The sequence below is a fragment of the Lepidochelys kempii genome, chromosome 1 (genome assembly GCF_965140285.1).
Source record: "Lepidochelys kempii isolate rLepKem1 chromosome 1, rLepKem1.hap1, whole genome shotgun sequence".
NCBI lineage: Eukaryota > Metazoa > Chordata > Testudines > Cheloniidae > Lepidochelys > Lepidochelys kempii.
This window is the reverse complement of record NC_136380.1, coordinates 347,669,760-347,689,686: the sequence shown is the minus strand read 5'-3', so window position 1 is coordinate 347,689,686 and position 19,927 is coordinate 347,669,760. Positions and strand designations below refer to the sequence as shown.

Genomic DNA, 19,927 nt, shown 5'->3' with positions numbered 1-19,927 from the left:
ATGAGCACAGAATAGACAGTGTACTTTAATTACTACAGCGAGTGTGGTAATAGATGGACAAGGTAATTTGGACCCCAAACTCATTTCCTTCTTGGCCTCACCGCTGAGGGGCTGCCACCAAGACTGACTGCAGTTGCCACTCTTGCTATGTTTTATTTTTATGATGTTGACCCCTGCCCAGCAGAGACACAAAGTGGACAAGAATATCATTTATTGGATCCTTTTCTGCTGGTGAGATAGACAAGTTTTTGAGCCACATAGAGCTCTTCTTCAGGTCTGGGAAAGATACTCCCAGTGTCACAGCTAAATACAAGGTGGAACAGATGTGACACTGAATACCTTTCCCAGACCTAAAGAAGAGCTGTGTGTGGCTCAAAAGCTTGCGTCTCTTACCTTATCTCTCTAATATCTCGGGACCGACACAGCTACAACTACACTGCATACCTGCCCAGTAGAAGTGAGACCAAACCATGAAAGTGACAACAGCTTTATTCGGAACAATGAACGGTATTTTAAATTCACTATGAAACAGTTTAAACAGCACAGTTCCTCCAGCCCAACACACTGATAGGTTAGGACGTAAGAATGGCCATATTGGGTCTGACCATTGGTACAGCTAGCCCAGCATCCTGTCTTCCATCAGTGGCCAGCGCCAGATGCTTCAGAGGGAATGAACAGAACAGGGCAATTATTTCCCACCATTTCCAGTCCCCAGCATCCGGTCGTCCCAGGCTTAGGAACTCCAAAAGCATTGGGTTGTTTAGCAGCATTAATTTGACAGCACACCTCACTAGAAATGAGCCCTACTGGTTCATATTTCTCTTTGGCTATGGAGAACATCCCAGCTGCCACCAGCCTCTTCCACACATGGTATTGTAGCGTTTCTCGCATGCGGCCACAGTGGCTGCACTGGACACCAGGGGATTTTTCCGGGGCCACAACAGCCTCCTGGGTGGAGGCTGGAGGGCAGGGGAGCAGCAGCGGCCCATCCCAGCGGTGCCCAGCTGCTGCTCCTGGCTGCCCTGGTGTCTGCAGGGATGTGATGCTCTGCCCCATCTAGTGGCACCCAGACCATTTAGAGAGAGAGAGAGAGATTAGTGAGTCCGCTCCACAGCCTTTGCTAACAGCCAGGTGGCTTCTCGCTCATGCGGTGGAGGCTCCTGCACGAAGCCCCGGAAGTCCCCGGTGCGACCCTGCCCGCCGACAGGCCGGCCTTACCCGGGGATCAGCAGCCTGCCCCAGGCAGCCCCCTGGGGGGCTCTGCAGACACCCGGGGTCACGGTGCGCGCTCAGCGGGCTCCGGCCCCGGGGGGCGGGGCTCGGGTTGGGAAAAACGCCCTCCGAAACCACTGTCCTGCGAAGCCCGGGGAGACGGGGATAAACCGGGCACCACGCAGCCGCCCGGCGCACTCCGGATTAGCGGCCTGAGCCAAGCCCGCGGCGGCCCCGCGGCCCCGCCCGGCGCAGGACGGAGCGTTAACCGCCGTGGCCTCCCCGGCAGCGCGCCCGGGGCGGGGGGAAAGACCCGCCCTCCCCGTGGCCGCGCCACGGAGCCCGGCAGAGCTAGTTAGGCCCCGTGCGGGCCGCCCACGGGGGCAGCTGAGGCGCCGGGTCCCGGTTTGCCGCCCCCCGCGGGCGCTCCAGGAGGACCCGGCCGGGGCCGCCGGGAGCGGGGAAGGGGCGGCGGGAGCGGAGCCGGGCGGGCCTCTCAGCCGCCGCCGGCTGGACACGCGCCCCCTGCCCGCCCAGGCCGCGGCCCCTCCCCCGTACCGGTCTCCTCGTCCTTCTTGTCGAACTTCTTAATCATACCGGGCCCGCGCGCTCGCCTCCCTCAGAGCCGTGAGCAGCCGCCGGAGCCGGGAAGGAGCGCCCGCCGGAAGGCCCGCCTCCAAACCCGGCTACGCGCCACATGACTGGCCCGCGGAGCGGCCAGTCACCATGGAGCCACGCCCCCTCCCAGGCTGGCAGCAACAAACCATGTCCGGGACACGCCCCCTTCGCTCTCCGGGTGTCTCAGGAAAGAGGGGGCGGGGGAGTTCCCATTTAAAGGGACAGAGCCCATATTTAGGACAGGTTTCTGAGTAACAGCCCTGTTAGTCTGTATTCACAAAAAGAAAAGGAGGACTTGTGGCACCTTAGAGACTAACCAATTTATTTGAGCATAAGCTTTCATGAGCTACAGTTCACTTCATCGGATGCCTACTGTGGAAAATACAGAAGATTCTTGTCTAATCTCCTATATAGCACAGGCCATAGAACTCCCCCAAAATAATTCCTAGAGCATGCCTTTTAGAAAAATATCCAGTCTTCATCTAAAAATTGTCAGGATAGAGAATCCACCATGAAGGCTGGCAAGTTGTTCCAATGGTTAATTACTCTGCCTGTTAAGAAATTACACCTTATTTCTCGTCTGAATTTGTCTAGCTTCAATTTTCAACCATTGGATCCTGGTATATCTTTCTCTGCTGGATTGCAGAGCCCACTATTAAATATTTGTTCCCCACGAAAATACTTATAGACTGTAATTAAGCCGCCCCTTAACGTTCTCTTTGTTAAGCTAAATAGATTGAGCTCCTTGAATCTATCACTACAAGGCAAGTTTTCTAATCCTTAATCATTTTCTTGGCTCTTCTTTCAACCCTCTCAAATTTATCAACATCCTTATTAAATTGTGGGTGCCAGAATGGGACACTGTTGTCCAGCAGCGGTCACTCCAGTGCCAAATACACAAGTGAAATAACTTCTCTACTCCTACTTGAGATTCCCCTGTTTATGCATTCTAGGATTGCATTAGCTCTTTTGGCCACAGAGTCATACTGGGAGTTCATGTTCAGCTGATTATCCATCATGACTCCCAAAATCTCTTCCAGAGTTGCTTCTTCTCAGGATAGAGCTACCTATCCTGTAAGTATGGTCTACATTCTTTGTTCCTAGATGTTACTCCTTGGGGAATTCTGTGCACAGAATTCATGTGCCCCTCAGATTTCTTTGCTTCCCCACAGAAAAATGACTTTCTGATGGGGAAGCAAAGGGAAGCTGGAAGAGCAATCATGTGCCCCTCCCCAGATACTCTGGTGCATCATTTCAGGTGCCCAAAGTAGTCAGCAGACAGGTAAATCACTGTGGGGGCTGGGGACATCCCCACTGGTGGCTTCTACCCTGCACCAGGTTCAGCTGCTAGTCCTGGCTGGGCTGGGGGTGGAGGAGGATGGGACTTGTTCTTCCCCTGTAAGGAGTTGCCAGGGCCGGGCCCAGGGCAGGGTCAAACCCATCCCCAGAAACTTCCTCTGGCTGTAGGAGGCTCCAAACACACATCCCTGCTTCTGCCTCCATCGCTCCTCAGCCACAGAGGGAGGGGGCACTTTATGGGGAAGCTGTTCCCCTGTCTACCAACCCCTGTGCATCCAGACCCCCCCATACCCAGACCCTGCACAGAGTCCCCCCACCCTGCTGAGTCTCACTCCCTGCATCCAGAGCTCCCTGCAGTCAGACCGTTCTGCTGAGCCCCACCCACTCCACTAGATCAACTGTAGGACTGTGGCTTTTTGAGCATCTAGTAAGGTGTTCTTAAATTATTCTCAATTATCATTCACATTTTTCTGATTAAATTCTTCCTCCTAGCTGATTTGGCTCATAATTGTTTTCAGCTTTGTGAAATTATTCCTATTAAAGAACCAAGTATATATATTGCTGGTCTGGACTTTATTCTGCTTGCACATGATCAATGTGGTCAGTCATGATCACTTGTACCTAAATTATTAACTTTTAGTTCTGTGATCAGTTCCTCTTTATCTGTTAGGACAAGGTCTAATATAGAATTTCCCCATCTTGGCTGCAATACCTTTTGAGTTAGGAAATGGTCATATATAATGTTTAGAAATTTGAAGTATGTTTTAGCACTGGCAGCATGAGACCTCCAGCGTATGTCACTCAAATTGAAGTCCCCCAAGATCACACAGTTTATTTCCCCTACACATTATAAATAAGTGCTTAAGGAGGCGGTCAATCTTGTTCTCTGGAGTGATCTGGTGGTCGGTAATAGACAGTAGCTAAAACCCCTTCTTGTGCTTTATCAGTTAGGACATTGATCCATAAGCATTCCAGATCATTCTCTTCTGGGTTTTCGCTGACTCAGAAACAGGTGATGCCATTTTTGACATAGAGTGCCACTCTCCTTCCTTTTTGCCCGCTTGATCCTCCCTAAATAAGTTATAAACCATTCCAGTTGTGCAAATCATCCCTGTCAAATTACTAATGCATCATTAAATAATCTCTTGGCATTAAGCATGCTAGTTACTTGGGTCCAAATCCACTAAGATTGTTTCCTATGGCAGTTAGAAGCTGTGATGGGGTGTATCAGCCCCACACTGGTACAGCAGGGGTTAACCCTTCTCTCTTAGCCTGGGAGGCCTCCCCCCACAAGCTGGAAGCAGGATATAAAAGCCTGCAGAGCAGCTCAGTCTGGGCTGACTACCTGTGAGGAAGGAGGTGTGTTGCTAGTACCTGAGGGAGGAGTACCTGCACCCCAAGATGCTGAAGCTAGGCTGTCGGAGATGGACCCTGACGCACGGCATGGGATGTCGTGGAGAGGCTGGAGAATCCCAGAGATGGAGAACCCCAGAGACTTGGGTAGGAAGTAACCCAGGGAAGTATTGGGGGGAAATGGTTACAGAACCAGACCAAGGCTCAGTGTGTTTTGGTTGGAGCCCCACCAAGCTGGTGGTGGGCAACCCTGCCACCGATAGGTCCCTGGGTTGGGACCCAGTGGAGAGGGTGGGCCTGAGTCCTCCCCTGTTCTGGCCACCATCCACCCCAGGGTAGTGGCCCCACTCACCAGTATTATGGACTCTGGCCGCTAGGTTGCACTGCCCTGAGAATGAGGGCTATAGTACTGACTGGCCATTGGGTTGCACTGCCCTGAGAGCAAGGATCATATTAAGGACTAAGGCTACAAAGCTGTGCTGCCCAACATGTGGGGCAGCCCTTTCAACTTGACTGTGGGGCTGTGATACACCCCCATCACCCCATGGAGGAGGAAAGGTGCATCAGCCATGCTATAGAAGCCTAAATAACTTTGTGGATTTGGTGCAACTAAGGGAGGTATTGGCATGGTGTACTAATAAGACCTACTTGATGTCTGACTAATTTGGGGCTTTGTCTTCACTAGGGAAAAAGTGTGGTGTTTTACCACATGTTGACTATCACATGGATTGATGATTAGCTTGTGGTGGAAACCTAGTATGGACAAAACAATTTTAGTTCTAACATGTATTATCTGGTTCAGGTTAACACTAGTGGCCGGCCAACAAGTTAATGTTTATGTTGACTTGCTATGTGTTAAGATGCTACTGTGTTGTTAACACTAGGATTTTATGAGGTGTTAGCTAAGGTGCTGATACACCTTTTCTTTTCCTAGTCTGCATTCTTAAAGACTTCCGCTTAACTGTGACCCCAGTCCTGCAAATGATTATACATAGCTGCATGTTGGCACCATATCGGTTATTAGCTAACAATTGCTGACTCGAGGTTGATGTTTAATTTTTGCTGATTGAAAACGCTGGCGTGAATGGGGGTGACATTCATGAACACATCTTAAAACTAAAAAGTGAATTTTACAATCCCAATGAATCTTCTATTTAAAGGGCATAGACCCAGGAGCATTCTCCCATGAACTGTCACTTGCAAGGCCTGTGCTTTGAAAGCAGTAAATTCTTCTAGGCATTTCCTATGCATCTAGTGACTATGGATGAGAAAGGAATTGAAGAGGCCTTAAATGACAGACTAAGACCTTTCGTTGCTGCCCAAAAAGAGTGCTTCTCTCTTGCCAGTACTTTGGATAAAGCCACGTGGAAATCTAGGGGCATTCAAGGGTTCCTAGTCTTCCACAGCTTTGAAGGTGGCACCGGCTCTGGATTCACATTCCTCCTGATGGAACAACTCTCAGTAGACTTTGGTAAGAAATCCAACATGGAGTTCTTGGTGTATCCTGCCTACAGGTCTCCACTGCAGTGGGAGAACTTACAATTCCATTCTAACCTACCATATCATGCTGGAGCATTCTGACTGTTCTTTCATGGGGTCATTTACACCATCTGCAACCATAACCTCAATATCGAGTGTCCCTCCTACCCTAACTTGAACAGGCTAATAGCCCAGATAGTGTCGTCTATCACTGCTTCCCTGAGGTTTGATGGTCCTTTGAATGTGGATCTTGCTGAATTCCAAATTAACTTGGTACCTTATCCCTGGATGCACTTCTCCATCACTACCTATGTGCCCATAATTTTGGCAGAAAAAGCTTAGAATGAGCAGCTCTCAGTGCCTGAAATCACCAACGCTTGCTTTGAGTTCTCCAACCAGATGGTGCAATGTGACCCTCATCAAAGCAAACACATGGCTTTCTGCCTGCTGTACCAGGTGCCCAAGGATGTGAATGCAGCTATATATCAACCATCAAAACCAGGAGGTCCAACTAGTTTGTGGACTGGTGCCCAAATGAGTTTAAGGTTGTTATCAACTACCAGTGATGTAGTTGTGGGAGACCTGGCTAAAGTTCAGCTCTTCTTTCAGGTTTGGGAAAGGTACTCCAAGCATCACAGCTAAATGCAAGATGGGACAGATGCTCTGAGTATCTTTCTCAGATCCGAAGAAGAGCTCTGTGTGACTCGAGAGCTTGTCTCTCTCACCAACAGATGTTGGGCCAGTAAAAGATATGACCTCACCCACCTTGTCTCTCAAATATCCTGGTTCCGACACAGCTACAGCTACACTGCATACACAGGAGAATGACATACTAACAGTGTCTGCTTAACACAGCTTACTTCTCCTGAGGAGTTCACTGTTTGGCCTCTTGTTGTTCACTCTTTAACCCAACAACCCATCCCACCTTCCCAACAGCATGCTCTTGGTGGAGTCAGTTAAGACACTAAGATCTTGTCAAACCTCTAATCTACCGCAGGCCTTCCCTGTGTTATGACTAAAGTTAAGCATGCGGTCTGTAAGACATCTTAAGCCTTGTATCTTCTTGCAATTTACCATTGGAAAAGATGTAATGCTTTCAAAATTCTTGAATCAAATGTAGTATTTCCATACTGTGTTTTGGGGGTGGGAGGGCAGGGGGAAGAAGTGAGGGGTATTATTCAAACTCTCACATTCATAGATTCCAAGGCCAGAAGGGATCATTGTGATCTAGTCTAACTTCCTGCGTAACACATGCCAAAGGATGTTCTTGAACTAATTCCCATTGATCTAGACCATATAATTTAGAAAAACTGCCAGTCTTGATTTAAGTTTCCACCAATGGAGAATCCAAAACACCCCCATGAAAATTGTTTCAATGGTTAAACAATCAGGGTTATATTTTAAATTGTCTTCCTAGGCTGAATTTAACTAGCTTCAACATCAAACATGCATTGGATTTTCTATCTTTGGCTGCTAGATTGCCCCCTGCTCAAACTTTTGTTCCCCATGTAGGTATTTATGTTAAGATCTCCTCTGTAAATAAGGGGGAAATGTGTTAACTCCCAGTGTTGCTGCTTTTTGATGTACTTCTCCCCAGCCACAAGCAAAGCCTTGGAGGACTAGAGCTAGTTTATGAAACTGGAACCAGAATAAGTGCTCTGGGGTAGGTGCTCTTTCTTATAAAGAATGTGAGATGCTATTGGGAGCTCTGCCAGGCATGGGAGTTCACTTGGCTAAAGAATTCAGTGTAATCCTAATGGCTGACTGCTGCCATAACGCTAAAGATGGAGCTGACCGTGTCCCCTTCTAAGGCAACGTTCATAGCCCAAAAACTAATATTTTGTTAACGACCCTTGTTCTTGGTCCCCCAAACGTTCACTGCAGCATCATTCTCCACAGTAAACCCCAAATCATGCAACCTCTGTTAAAAGTGTCTTTGCAGGGGCCAGCTGAGCTTTTTGGGCTCCAGAACGTTTAGTGGTCTGATGGCTGCATTCATCCAAATAGCAGTGACTCAATGGAAAGCTTTATTTGGAACTATCTACAAAAGAACTGCTTACTACCCACTGCGAGACTTTCCCACACCGGAAGCCGTTTTTCCCTGGTGCATTGACAGTGGGCTTTGCCTCAAAAAGGGAGGAAAGAGTTAATGGTTCCCACTGGCAGCTTGTTTCTCTTGTGGGCTTGCTATCCTTTCTTGGAAGGGATTGCACATCCTCTGTAGCTACAACAAAGCACAGGGTGTGTCAGAGGGAGACAGAGCACAGGAAAGGCTGATATACAGAGTGGCTCCTCTCTTCTCCAAATTATTCAGAGGTAAATACCTTTTTAATCCCTCTCCTCCTCCCCTCAAATAAACCTCAGAAGGAGTAGGTTACAACAGGAGTCAAGAGCTTGCTGTAAACAGACTAACCGGAGTTGCTTAAATATACAAACCAATAATGTTTGGGAACATACATTTATACGAGCCTCGCAAAATTCTAATCAGCATTTACCAGCCCAAGTTCAAACTCTACTTCCCACCTTCTACTGTGCCGTCTGGGGAAGGCAGTGGGAACAAAGGTGTTCTTTCCTTGGTTCAAAGAGACAAATTCAGAGTGGGTGAGTTGAACTTGGCAAGGCTAGGTAACACACAGAGCTAGCATCAAAGTAGCATACAACTGTTTTTGGCCATGTTCCCATGCTACCAGTGAGTGTTCAAGTCTCTTTTCTACTATTCCATCTATCTTAGGTACTTATGACCCCCATTAAAATATGAGTGCCTCTCAGTCTTCAGTGTAGTTATCCTCACAACCTATGGGGAATTGAGGCACAGAGCAACTAAGTAATTTGCTAGGGACCTGAACTTGGGTCTCCCAGTTGCCTGGGCACTAGTCAGAGAGGAAGGATGATCCAACTCTCGGTTTAGGATCTTGGCACATCATGCTGTGGCCTCTTGTAGCAGTTCGTCCCCTGTGAAGGCTCTGAAGGGGTTGATCCTGGCAGCATGGCACTGGGTGCAGCTCCTTGTCACAGCTCCAGTAGAGCACTCCCTCTTGATCACTAACCAGACTGCTGAGAGGGGATCTAGTTGTTGAATCCCCAGGTGTTTTAAGCCCATAGTCTAAATGGGGCCCAGGCACTGCCAGGGCCTCAGAGCTCTGGGGACCCTCTCAGGGCACAGATCTGCTTTCTGGCCCCCCCTTAAAAACCTCCAGTCAAAGATGTGAGCTCTCTGGGTTACTTCAAGGAGGCATGGGATAGGTTTAATGCTTAACACACACAGCTGCTTTGCAGGGGGTTGTAAAACCCTATTGCTCTTTAATTGCATGAGAAATACAGAGATCTATACATAAATAATAAACCCTGCCCTGCCTCAGTTTCCTCACCACTACAGAGCATTCTTTGGGATGGGAGTCCGAGCTGTCAGGACCCTGGGTGGCCCCCTCGGCTCCAGCACATGTCTTCTCCCCATAGCTCACTACCTCTGACCTTGGCCACTCCAGCACCTTCCTTCTTCCTGCCCAGAACTTCCTATGTATCTCTCCAGGAGTCTTCTCCCCAAAGACTCTTTTTATAAACTGCTCTGCACCTGTGTTTCTTCATTCTTCTCTTTATTATTTCCACTGTCCAAACCCCCAGCTAGCCCATTGCCTTGTCAGGGTGCAGCACTGTGGGACAGTCATTGAGTTCCACCATCGTCCCTGGTCTGACAAAGATATGACACATCCCTGCCAGGTGGCTTCCACATTCAGCTAGAGGTATTCTGGATGATATGAAGTTGTTACTATGAAAATTGCTGTATCACGGAAGTCCTAAGTTGTACAGACAGAACCCGCAAATCATCACACCCCTCTATCTCCTCCCTTTGAGTAACTCAGTCCTTTAGTGACTGTCCTCTCCTCTCAGGCTAGGGCAGAATCCCAAAGAACTGCCCACTGCTCCCTCCTGCTCTGATGGAATAGGGCACAAAGTGCCCTAGGGCAGTGTTTCTCAACCTTTTTGATACCAGGGACTGGCTTGTTGCCCCCCTAAACTGCAACAGGGAGATCTCGGGGACCAGCACTGGTCGAAAAACTAGTTGTTGAGGAAACACTGCTCTAGTGCATGGGACCCTGTTAGTGAGTCTCCAAACACCAACTGCTACAGAGGAGAATCCTACTGATTTGCTGACCTCTGAAAACTTGCCACCACGGCATGGGAGAGGGGAAGCCCATTAAGCTTGTATTCCTAGAGGACCCCCTGGTCAGCAGAGGGATTCCTGCTGGTCAGCTGCCTTCAGAAGGAGGATTGTCAAGAAGACAGCCCTGCTGGTGTTTCACCTAGACAATATTTCAGTTGATGGGGAAGTTGTAGGCCTTGGGGCCTTTCTTGGTAAGAGTTCTGGTTATTAGGTGCATGGGGTTGTGCTTCTGAGGAACTTAGGTTGGGATCTGAGCTTGGGAGATCAAATGGTACCTAGTGGGAGCTTTGAGATAAGGGGTTTGGGATTTGAGGAGGGGAGAATCAGAGGAGGGCGGGTGTGAGATGGAGACAAGGGGCCTACTTACTTGCCAAGGGAGGCTACAAGGCCCAAAACTTCCCCATCCACTGACTTGGACAGTAATTTGATATAGGTAAGGAAGGAAAACCTCTGGGGAGCAGTACTATTTGAAGGTTGGAGGAGTGGCAACTGATCTGGGAGGGAAGTGGCATCTTCAGGAGGAATCAGCCATATCAGCTTGATGTTGCAAATAAATTGACATTACTGCAATACATAATATACTGGACTACTTCTCACACGGCTGAAGAGCGATGCAGCTTATCAAACCCTGTATATTTAAGGGAAGGAAGGGGAAAAGTGAGCCTGTGTAACATGCTTACTAGGGGGCTCGCATATGCACAGGCATTGGTGCTGACATTTTGTACTGGCTTTTTAAATATCTGAGGAACTATTTAGAGGGCCGAGATAGCACAAGGGCTGCTCTTCTCATGGCAGTTTACTTTCTGGACTGTGGACAAACCCAGAACAAGAGCAGTTCTTAGATACATCAGCTCCATACATTTCTCCTGTGAAAAATGTAAACACCAAGAACAAATCCTGTACACAGGTACTCAGCTCTGGTTGTGTTTCTGTGGAAGCCAAGTGCATCACCCTGCTGTAATGATTCAGTAATCTCTTCCCCCTTTTTAACAGAGGAGGGTTGGGTGGTGGGGGCATCTATCATACTTCCCTCTCCTCCCACCCAGACATGACCCATACCTACAAATAGGGGGAGGGAGGACAGTGGCTTCAGCAGATGCTACTGAGCATGCTCAGTCTGTGTGAGTAAGCTCAATACTAGCCAAGTAGCAATTCTGGGTGGGGGCACGTGTGGTAACTTCTTACCTAGTCTAGGGAAAGCTTGAAAGTGGAGATGGGGATATAGCTTTAGCAATCGCCTCTCAGCATAGCTTTTGGAAAACTGTCCTTCAATCTTGAAATCATTGTCTGTGGAAAACCTGCAGTTTGGAATGGAAAAACTTACTCAGAAGGGCTGCACCAATTTATGCTTGAAGATCTCTGTAGCAAGCCCAAACGCTGCATGGCTCAGTAAATGATATTGCTTTAAGACAGAGGTCCACTGAGTGTGGGGCAAGGCCCTCTAAGGGGGTGGGGAGAAACCTTTGAGGGGGGCATGGCAGGGCCTGGGCCAGCCCTCACTGTGGCAGGGAGGGAGCACCACCCAGCCCTTCCCTCCCCAGCTCTGCTCACATCCCCACCTTCAGCCTCTGTCCCACTCCTGGTCCCAGACCCACCTCCAGCTGCAGCCCCAGCCTTGGCCCCATGACCCTGACTGTGTCCTCCCCCCTGAGCCACGGCCCCAATGCCAGCTCTGGGGAGGGGCGTGGACAGGAGTAAAAGGGGGTCCAATCCTCAAATTTTGGGGACTGCTGCTTTAAGATGAAGCATAACCCAAAGCAAAATTCCTTTAATGCATTAAGGGGTAGCAGCCGCCTACTGCTGCCAGCCAATGGAATCATAGGCACCAACTTCTGCTCCAGCCGGTGGGTGCTCGACCCCTCCACCCCTGCCTCGCCCACTCCCGCCCTTGCCCTGCCCCCATTCCAACCCCTTCCCCAAAGTCCCCACCCGCTCCATGCCCCTATTCTGACTCCTTCCCCAAATCCCTGCCCTGGCCCCACCTCTCCCTGCCTCCTCCCCTGAGCATGCCACATCCCTGCTTCTCCCCCTCCCTCCCAGCATGCCGCCAAACACCTCCCAGCAGCGGCAAGGCAGGAAGCGCTGAGAGATAGGCGGAGGAGCTGGGACGCACGCTCTCAGGGAGGAGGTGGGGCGTGGGGTGGGGGAAGCTTGGTTGCCAGTGGGTGCAGAGCACCCACTAATTTTTCCCTGTGGGTGCTCCAGCCCTGGAGCACCACGGAGTTGGCACCTATGAATGGAGTTATTCCTTTAGCTCAAGGGCCTGTGGTGCTGAAGGTCCCTACTGGAATCCGTGTTAACAACCCATCTTGGGGAGGGCCTTGCGCTACAGAAATTGTAAGTACCAGAATTTGTGCTGTAGAAAACAATACTACACTAGCCCAGGGTGTGAAGGACTGGATGTTACCCTATAGGCCCCTCTGATATGAAAATGCAGAGCTTGGATATAATGACAAACCATACAAAACAGGGCTAAAGCAGAATGTGCAGAATTGTTCTCTTTTGCTACCTTGAGTCATGCAAATAATTTTTTACTGGTGAGTAAATTTAATACACAGATTTCATCTTCAAAACACTTTCTCCCTCCCCCATGGCAGCTCATAGTCTTGCTACTTGTGCCAGGCTCACCTCCAACCTATGAGTCACTGGAACAAAGAAGATAAAGTAACTCTTCAGTCTAAGAAGATCCATGTTTGACCCTAAGCACCTCTGTATTCACACCCTACACACTACTGCAATGATATTGGTACAACCTGTGCCTTGTGAGGTATCATTTGAAAACTAACACCACACTGGTCAATAATATCATTGTGGGATATGTGTGACTATGCTACATATGGAGTTATGGATGTTCTCTGATTTTGTGTTTTTAAAGTCTGTATTTGAAGACAGTAGAAACAGGACTGTCCAGGTCTTGAATACAAATGAAGCCATGTGACCAGTAACAATAGAATTACAATTTACATAGGCAGTAAATAGAACCATTAAAGCTCATGAGGTGGTTTGGGAGTCAGTATGTCTAGATAATAAAGAATTGTGTATTTGCTTGGCTAACCAGCCTGGGCATCAGGCAGACACATTGAAGGCACATTTACATACAAGGTAAACAAAGCCATCAAGCTAAAGGGAGGACGTAATGATTTAGCTATCACTGGGGGATGGAGACCACACCCCGAGGAAGCCTTCCTGGTTCTTGAAACAGGGTCTCATGAACTTTAGGAGATGCTTTTCAAAGCTTTACTGGACTATAAAGAGAGGGGCAGTGAACCTCTAAGTTTTTTCACTTAAGACGACAAGGGAAATCAGCACCTCGTACTTCTGTGGAAGGTCCTGACTGAAGGATAGTCAGCCACGGTGGACCAAGAGTAAGTGATGAGCAAAACCATTTTAAACAAAGACCGTACCTTGCTAGATTGTATTAGATGCAGGTTTTCACTTTTAGTTCTTTTATTTGGCATCATTCAACCTATGTCCTGTCATTAATAGATTAAAATAAATTTAACCCCCCCCACACCCAGTACTGTGTTTGAATTGAAGTGATTGTTAACTCCAGTTAATGTGGCAAGCTGCTGGGTATAGTCTCCTTAAAGGAGCAAACAAACGGTATTATTTCTTTGAGTAGTTGAGGAGAGGTGTGGACACTTCAGGGTAGATGGATTTGGGGAAATTCAGGACTGGAGGTGGGTGGGTGTAGGGTTCACTTCAGTAGCGTAGCTGGGGGGAGTGGGGCAGCGACTGCTCCCCCACTGAGGAGAACTGGTGCCTTTTTAATTCTTTGGCGCCTTTTAAATTTTTACTCACCCGGCGGCGCTCCGGGTCTTCGGTGGTGGGTCAGGGGGAGTGGAGATTAAAAAAAAAAAAAAAAAAAGCCCCATCTCCTGGTACTCACCCAGCAGTGCTCCGGGTCTTCAGCAGTACTTCTGAAGACCGGAGAGTACTGCCGCAGCATTGCGGTGGCGGGGGGAGAGGGGGGGCTGTCCTTCAGTGCCAAAGACCAGAGCGAGTGAAGGACCCAACGCCAAAGTGCTGCTGAAGACCCGGAGCGCCGCTGGGTGAGTATCAGGGTGTGGCGCCCTTTTTAATCTCCGCTCCCCCTGTTTTTTCCACCTGGCTACGCCACAGGTTCACTTGGCTAGTAGTAGGCAGAGACCACATGTGGCTGTAGTGTAATAAGCATGCTGATGGGATCCAAATTAATGAACCGTGGCTGCTTGTCTCAGACACTTAGCACATGCTTGTATTCTGGTGGGGAGCATCCAGACTAGTGAGCTACAGCAGCAGAGCATTTTAAAGCAGATAGGGGAACAGGGCTGGTGGAGAGACAACCTCTCACTAGTCTGGATTGCACTCCAACATGTGATACCATGTCACTGGACTGATAAGGACCAGCGAGCAAAGAAATGGGGCACTGACTTCACCTGAACTGGAGTGATTTCCCAACTTTTCCCTCATCAAAATTTATGCCTGCTTCAGTCAGCTGTTGTCTCTTCAGCGGGGGTAAATGAAGCTGACTCCTGGCATCGATCCCCTTTGGGAGAAATGGAAAAGAAATCAGATCTGTTGCAAGGGGAGTCATAAAAATTGGCCCCTAAGAGGAAAGGCAAAGACTTTGCAGTCAGCAAGGAGAACTTAGTCATGACCCAGGGAAGAGAAGGCTTGGATAAGCAGGAATCTCTCAGAGGAAGTAAAAGCAAATACAGTGAATGGAGAGCAAAAGAGGCTGAATTCTTATAAAGACAAAGATAGTGTATTGCTAACGCCAACCTCAAAAATAAGTCAGGTTGCCAAAAATCATGATTTAAAAATAAATGTCAAATTCTCTTTAATCTGACTTCTGGTTTCTGAGCCTATGGGATACACTTGCTGCATGTTTCTAAGGTTTTAATTTGCATCTATGAGGACTTGAAACTTATATTTTGAAATATGAAAGTTGAGATTATCATGTAATTGTACAAATTGAGGAGCTGGGGCATTAAGAAAAAATCAAATATTGTGATCCTCGTGACAAAACTGAGGATATTTCCTTCCAACTCCTTGTCCACATTGCAGTCTAACACCACATGCTCAATTAATAATTTCTGGCACCTTTGCTGTGCCTTTCACACAAGGATCTCAGGCCCAGTCCTCAAAGGTATTTAGGCATTTAATGTCTATTGAAATCAAAAGGAGTTAGGCACCTAAGTATCTTTTGAGGATCTGGGCCTCAATGCTCTCCAAACAAATGACCAGTTTTACTCATTTGCTCTCCATGACCAGTTCATGCAAACATTTGAACCTGTGTCTTGTTCACAAACTGGTCACTTAGACTATTTGCTATTGTGGTATTTGACTGCTCACCTACATCACCTGGTGGTGGTTCTGCTCCCTGATTGGAAGACTATATGCAAACAGGCAGGACTTGTACATGAACAAAAACCTGGTCATGCCAATATTCATGAACAGCAAATAAAAACAAGCATAGATATGGTGGGAGAGAAAAAGTGCTTGGAACCTGAGTGTTTGCAAATACACACACACAGTATACATTTTTACTCCTAGAGGTGGAGAAGGGAAAGAGTTATGGGGGATATTGTCATACCACTTAACTTTTGGGAAGCACTCAGATTCTGTGGTGATGGGAGCCATATAAGTATCTAGATATGTTTAGCTACATATCAATATCTCTATTTTACAGATGGAGAAAATGAGGCACATTAGATTAAGTGACTTGCCCAAAGTCACATCAGGAATTAGTGGTATTGGTAAGACTAGATCCCAAGAGCCCTGACTACTCATCCTCTGCTCTAATCATTGGATATTACTTCCTCATAACTCAAAGGTGCAACCCTGGACCTCTGTAAATCTCAGCATTACAAGGGCCATGTCCTTTCCCAGTTTAAAAATTAGCAGTGAAATGTTTTTACCCTTCTTAAGTGCTCTTTGCAGAAAAACTTCATGGGGGTGTCCTTTCTTTGACTGGAATTCAGGTCAGGAAGGGGATTATTAGTCACTATCAGTGTTGTCTTGTCTTGATTGAACTCTGAAGATCTGCACATAAGTTTGGCACATCTCTTGCGGCCATTGAGATAGTCCTGAAATTTAGCATCGGTCAGTGGCACAAAGTACTTTGCCTGTACAGGGGTAAAGTGGGATGTCTGGGTTAGAAGTGCCACCTCCATTTTATTCCAGGATATAATTGCTATTAAACTCACTGAAAACGGCATTTCAGAAAAAATTGCTCCCCACTTCCCTCTGCTGGACAGAATGAACCCATAGCAATACATACAAACATCACACACAAACTACTAACTGCCTCCTTATGGGTGTGTAATGACCCACAATAACATCCACATCAGGGGTGGGATCAGCAGGGTTTGAACCTCAGAACTACAGTTAAGCATTGGAACAAATTGCTGAGGGAGGTGTGGAATTCCCTAATTGGAGATTTTTAAGAGCAGGTTAGACAAATATCCACAGAAGAGGAATATCATGGGCAGTGGCAGTGTGAGCTACCTCCATTGCCCAAACCCTGTCTTACAGCTGAAGGAACACCTCTGAAGTAGCAATGAAATAAGCCCTCAGGACTTGGAGCCTAGGCTAAAAATGCCAACAAAGAGGCCACTTAGTACCAACAGTGATGATGATATTCATGATAACGCTTGCACAGGGGGAATAGGACTCACAGCAGTAGGCTTGTAGTGCTTGAATTTTAATGCTCCAGTAGACCGTAGTGTTGGTTACAAAGTGGTTCACTTACCAGTTTGGGATGGTAACAATACTGCTCCTCATTTTGTAGAAAAAACTTGCTCATGTTCTTCTAAATCAAACTGAAATTAAATAATATTTATTATCTGGATCCCAAAAGCTCTTTTCCCAGCAGTGCTAGTATGATAGCCACTGTCTTAGCCAACAGATAGTGGATTTTACCACTGACTCCGATACAGAAAACATGAGCGACTACAGCTTGAGCTATAGTCTATATTTTTTATAGCTGCTAGTTGCAATGATTTATATCCTCTGTGGATCAGGCACAGCGGGAGATCTGTAACACACTCACCAGTAGGCTATGCTAGCCTCTGTGGCTACATGTTCAGCAGACCAGGCTAGCAATGTAAATATGTCCACCTAAATTACTGTCAATGGTCAATACATTTTTCTTCTGTTTAAGAAAACCTTTGGTTACCCTTTATATTATGGTTCAATTAATAAGTAGGTTATACATGGGTCTTAAATGATTAATCAATTGCTATAAATTGATACGGAGAGACCAGCAGGTCAATAGATTGCTTATAATCACAGCTTACACCCTTTGACTCTTTCTGCTTCCCTATCTGGAGTTGGCGACTTTTATAGCCTTCTTACAAAATTTATGATTGTATGCCAGACTGTCATCCAGATTGGTCTCTCTGAGGTTGATTTATATCTGGTCCATCTACTAAGTCATTGGTCTCCCCCTTGGTTGTCTTCTATCCACAAATGTTGCAAAAGCCATCCAACCAATACGGCTCTTGGGTTTCTGCTGGATGTGACCATACCAACATAGCCTATCTTCCCTCAACTTGCCTTCAGTTGGAGCAACCTGCATTAGGCCTCTTACAAACCTCATTTTGTTTTCTATCATGGAGTGGCCAACCATTTGACCATTTCAACTGAGGAGAACATATTGATTGCTTTTGTGGCTGGCCGAGTCTCTGTTCCATATATTAGGATGGGTCGAATTACAGTTTTATACGTTCTATCTTTTTTTAACTTTATTGGCATATTTTTGTCACACAGAACTGGAATCAGCTCAAGTCATTTTCACCAAGCAGCTTTAGTACAAGGCCGGGCATCTCTAAGGAAGGCATTATTGTCAGCAACCGTTGATCCTAGGTATTTAAATTATTTCACTCTTCTAAGCTCTTCCCTACCTCTTTTGGAGATATCCTCTATAACACCTTTGACTGATATGTATAAAACCATCTAATGCACACCCACACACTACTCATGTTGGTACAAAACTTTAAAATATGCATTAATCATTTATTAACCCTTTACACACTATTAGAAATGGAAACTTAATATAAAGTGATCAAACCTTTTGTCTAAAGTTAATATTTTCCCCATCATATTTTACAAACCATATTTATATAGAAATGAATATTTGTTTCTTTGCATTTCATCTACTGCTGCCTATTACATTATCATCTTACCTTTTATATAGCATCTTTCAACTCAAAGGATTTCAAATCACTACACAAACTGTATATGTCACAATCATTTCTCTCACCATGGAGGTATGGCCACCTCTGGTGTAAGGTGGTAGCCGTTTAACTGCACATAGCAGTTTAGGACAGTAAGTATAGAAGAATGCAGTAGGAATATCTGAAGGCTAATGGTAACTACCCAAATTGGAAATTTTGGCCAGGACACCAGCTTCAAGGTATATGCTTTTGCAAAAAGGCCAACAGACTAAATCCAAATAAAATAATTAGTTACAAAATATATATCACAACTGTTGTGCACTTTTAAAGAGTTGCGATGTTTTACCCCACCTATGGAAGGTATGTATTGGTGGATGAATGAATTAATCCCTATATGTAGAAACTGGAAGCAGATAGTTCTGGAGGGAGAAAAAATATTGTAGACCTAACAAGAGTTGTGCCCAATATCACCTCAGTCACTTGCTTGTATATTTCTATCTCCTCTTCCATCCTTTGCCTTTTTGACTGATTAAATTTAAAGATCTTCAGGACAGGAAACTGTCTAATTGTAAGTCTGTGAAGCACATACCACACTTTAGGGTGCGATGAAACAAACATAGCTGAGAATCACTTATCTCATGTCATATAAGGGTTAAAATTTTCAAAAGTGCCTCTGTTTTAGGAGCCTTAATCCCATTGAAAGTTAGTGTAATTGATGTAGTTTATAGTTGGTTTGGCAAGCTAGAAGGAGCCATACAAATAACTGAAAGTAAATAGGATTTAGGACCCTAAATTACTTAGGCATTTAAAACTTTTACCCAGGGTCCCTTAACAGCAATTTTCAGTCACTATTGACCCATGCTGCATTCAAACTTGTGATCTATAGGCTAGATTCTATGCATACTGAAGTCAATTACAAACTTTCATTGACTTAAATGGGTCAACTGCTATAGGTGAACGATTCTGTAATCATCACAAATCCCTTGAGCTATCCAGTCCACTCAGATTTTATTAAACTTCTTTTAACTCCCACAATATAACAATTCTCCATATATTAACTGAATTCTAACAAAAACATGATTGTCTTTGAGAAAGCCAAAAGACATTGGCATAACATACCTATGAGGACATCCAGGGAATGGCATAGTTCCAGGAGAATGAGAAGACCTTATGGCTGGTGGCTTCTCCATTTAGAAAATATTTATGGCTAAACCTGATCCAGATTGGATGCCAGGGGGTTACTTGGAACATTTGGTTACCCTCATGTACCATTTCTAAATCAGGGATTATGACATTCCTGTACCATCTTTTCTTTGGACCTTGAGGCCAGTGGTGAGGTAACATATGCTAGTGGTGAGAACCAAGAACTCCTGAATTCTTATTCCAGCTTTGCTAGTGGTTTGGATAAAGTCACCAAACTCCTCTCTGCCACCGTATCTCCATCTGTAAAATGACAATAATACCTACCTCACCAAGATGTCGTAATTAGTTACGACTGGTAAAGCACTGATGGCAGGACTAGTTGGAACACGTGAACCTGCAGGCAGAGAGTGAAGGATAGAGACGTGGACTGGCCTTAAATCCTATTTCCTTCATCAGTATATCACCACAGTGTCTAAAAACTCTGGAAGAGGAAGGATGG

General features: G+C 46.4%; 2 protein-coding genes and 1 pseudogene across 4 annotated transcripts in view; 1 reads left to right on the top strand and 2 right to left on the bottom strand.

Annotated features, from left to right (window-relative positions):
* COPG2 (coat protein complex I subunit gamma 2) overlaps positions 1–1,909 on the bottom strand; it is a 39,478-nt gene extending 37,569 nt beyond the window's left edge. For 2 of the 3 annotated variants that reach the window (XM_073328904.1, XM_073328905.1), the window contains exon 1: positions 1,771–1,909. In XM_073328904.1, coding sequence (XP_073185005.1) covers positions 1,771–1,807 — 37 coding nt within the window. In that variant the 5' untranslated portion in view covers positions 1,808–1,909. The remainder of the gene's footprint in view (positions 1–1,770) is intronic. The other variant, XM_073328907.2, reaches the window with a different exon arrangement.
* A 3,833-nt stretch (positions 1,910–5,742) lies between these two features.
* On the top strand, positions 5,743–6,527 carry LOC140911089 (tubulin alpha-3 chain-like; annotated as a pseudogene).
* Positions 6,528–7,988: 1,461 nt separating this feature from the next.
* TSGA13 (testis specific 13) lies at positions 7,989–16,913 on the bottom strand. The gene is made up of 5 exons (XM_073332109.1): positions 16,860–16,913; positions 16,027–16,233; positions 14,542–14,651; positions 11,309–11,421; positions 7,989–8,185 (listed from the first exon to the last, which is right to left on the bottom strand). Exons 1-5 carry the CDS (start codon positions 16,911–16,913, stop codon positions 7,989–7,991), a joined length of 681 nt encoding a protein of 226 aa, XP_073188210.1.
* Between the last annotated feature and the right edge of the window lie 3,014 nt (positions 16,914–19,927).

Excerpts from the sequence above, each read along its gene's own strand:
- TSGA13 (XM_073332109.1), bottom strand. The coding sequence starts at position 16,913 with ATGAGCAAGTTTTTTCTACAAAATGAGGAGCAGTATTGTTACCATCCC. Across the intron at positions 11,422-14,541 it reads GGGAAATCACTCCAGTTCAG|GTTTTCCACAGACAATGATT; the intron begins GTGAAGTCAGTG and ends TCCAAACTGCAG. Across the intron at positions 8,186-11,308 it reads TCAAGCTTTCCCTAGACTAG|CTACAGAGGATGTGCAATCC; the intron begins GTAAGAAGTTAC and ends GCTTTGTTGTAG.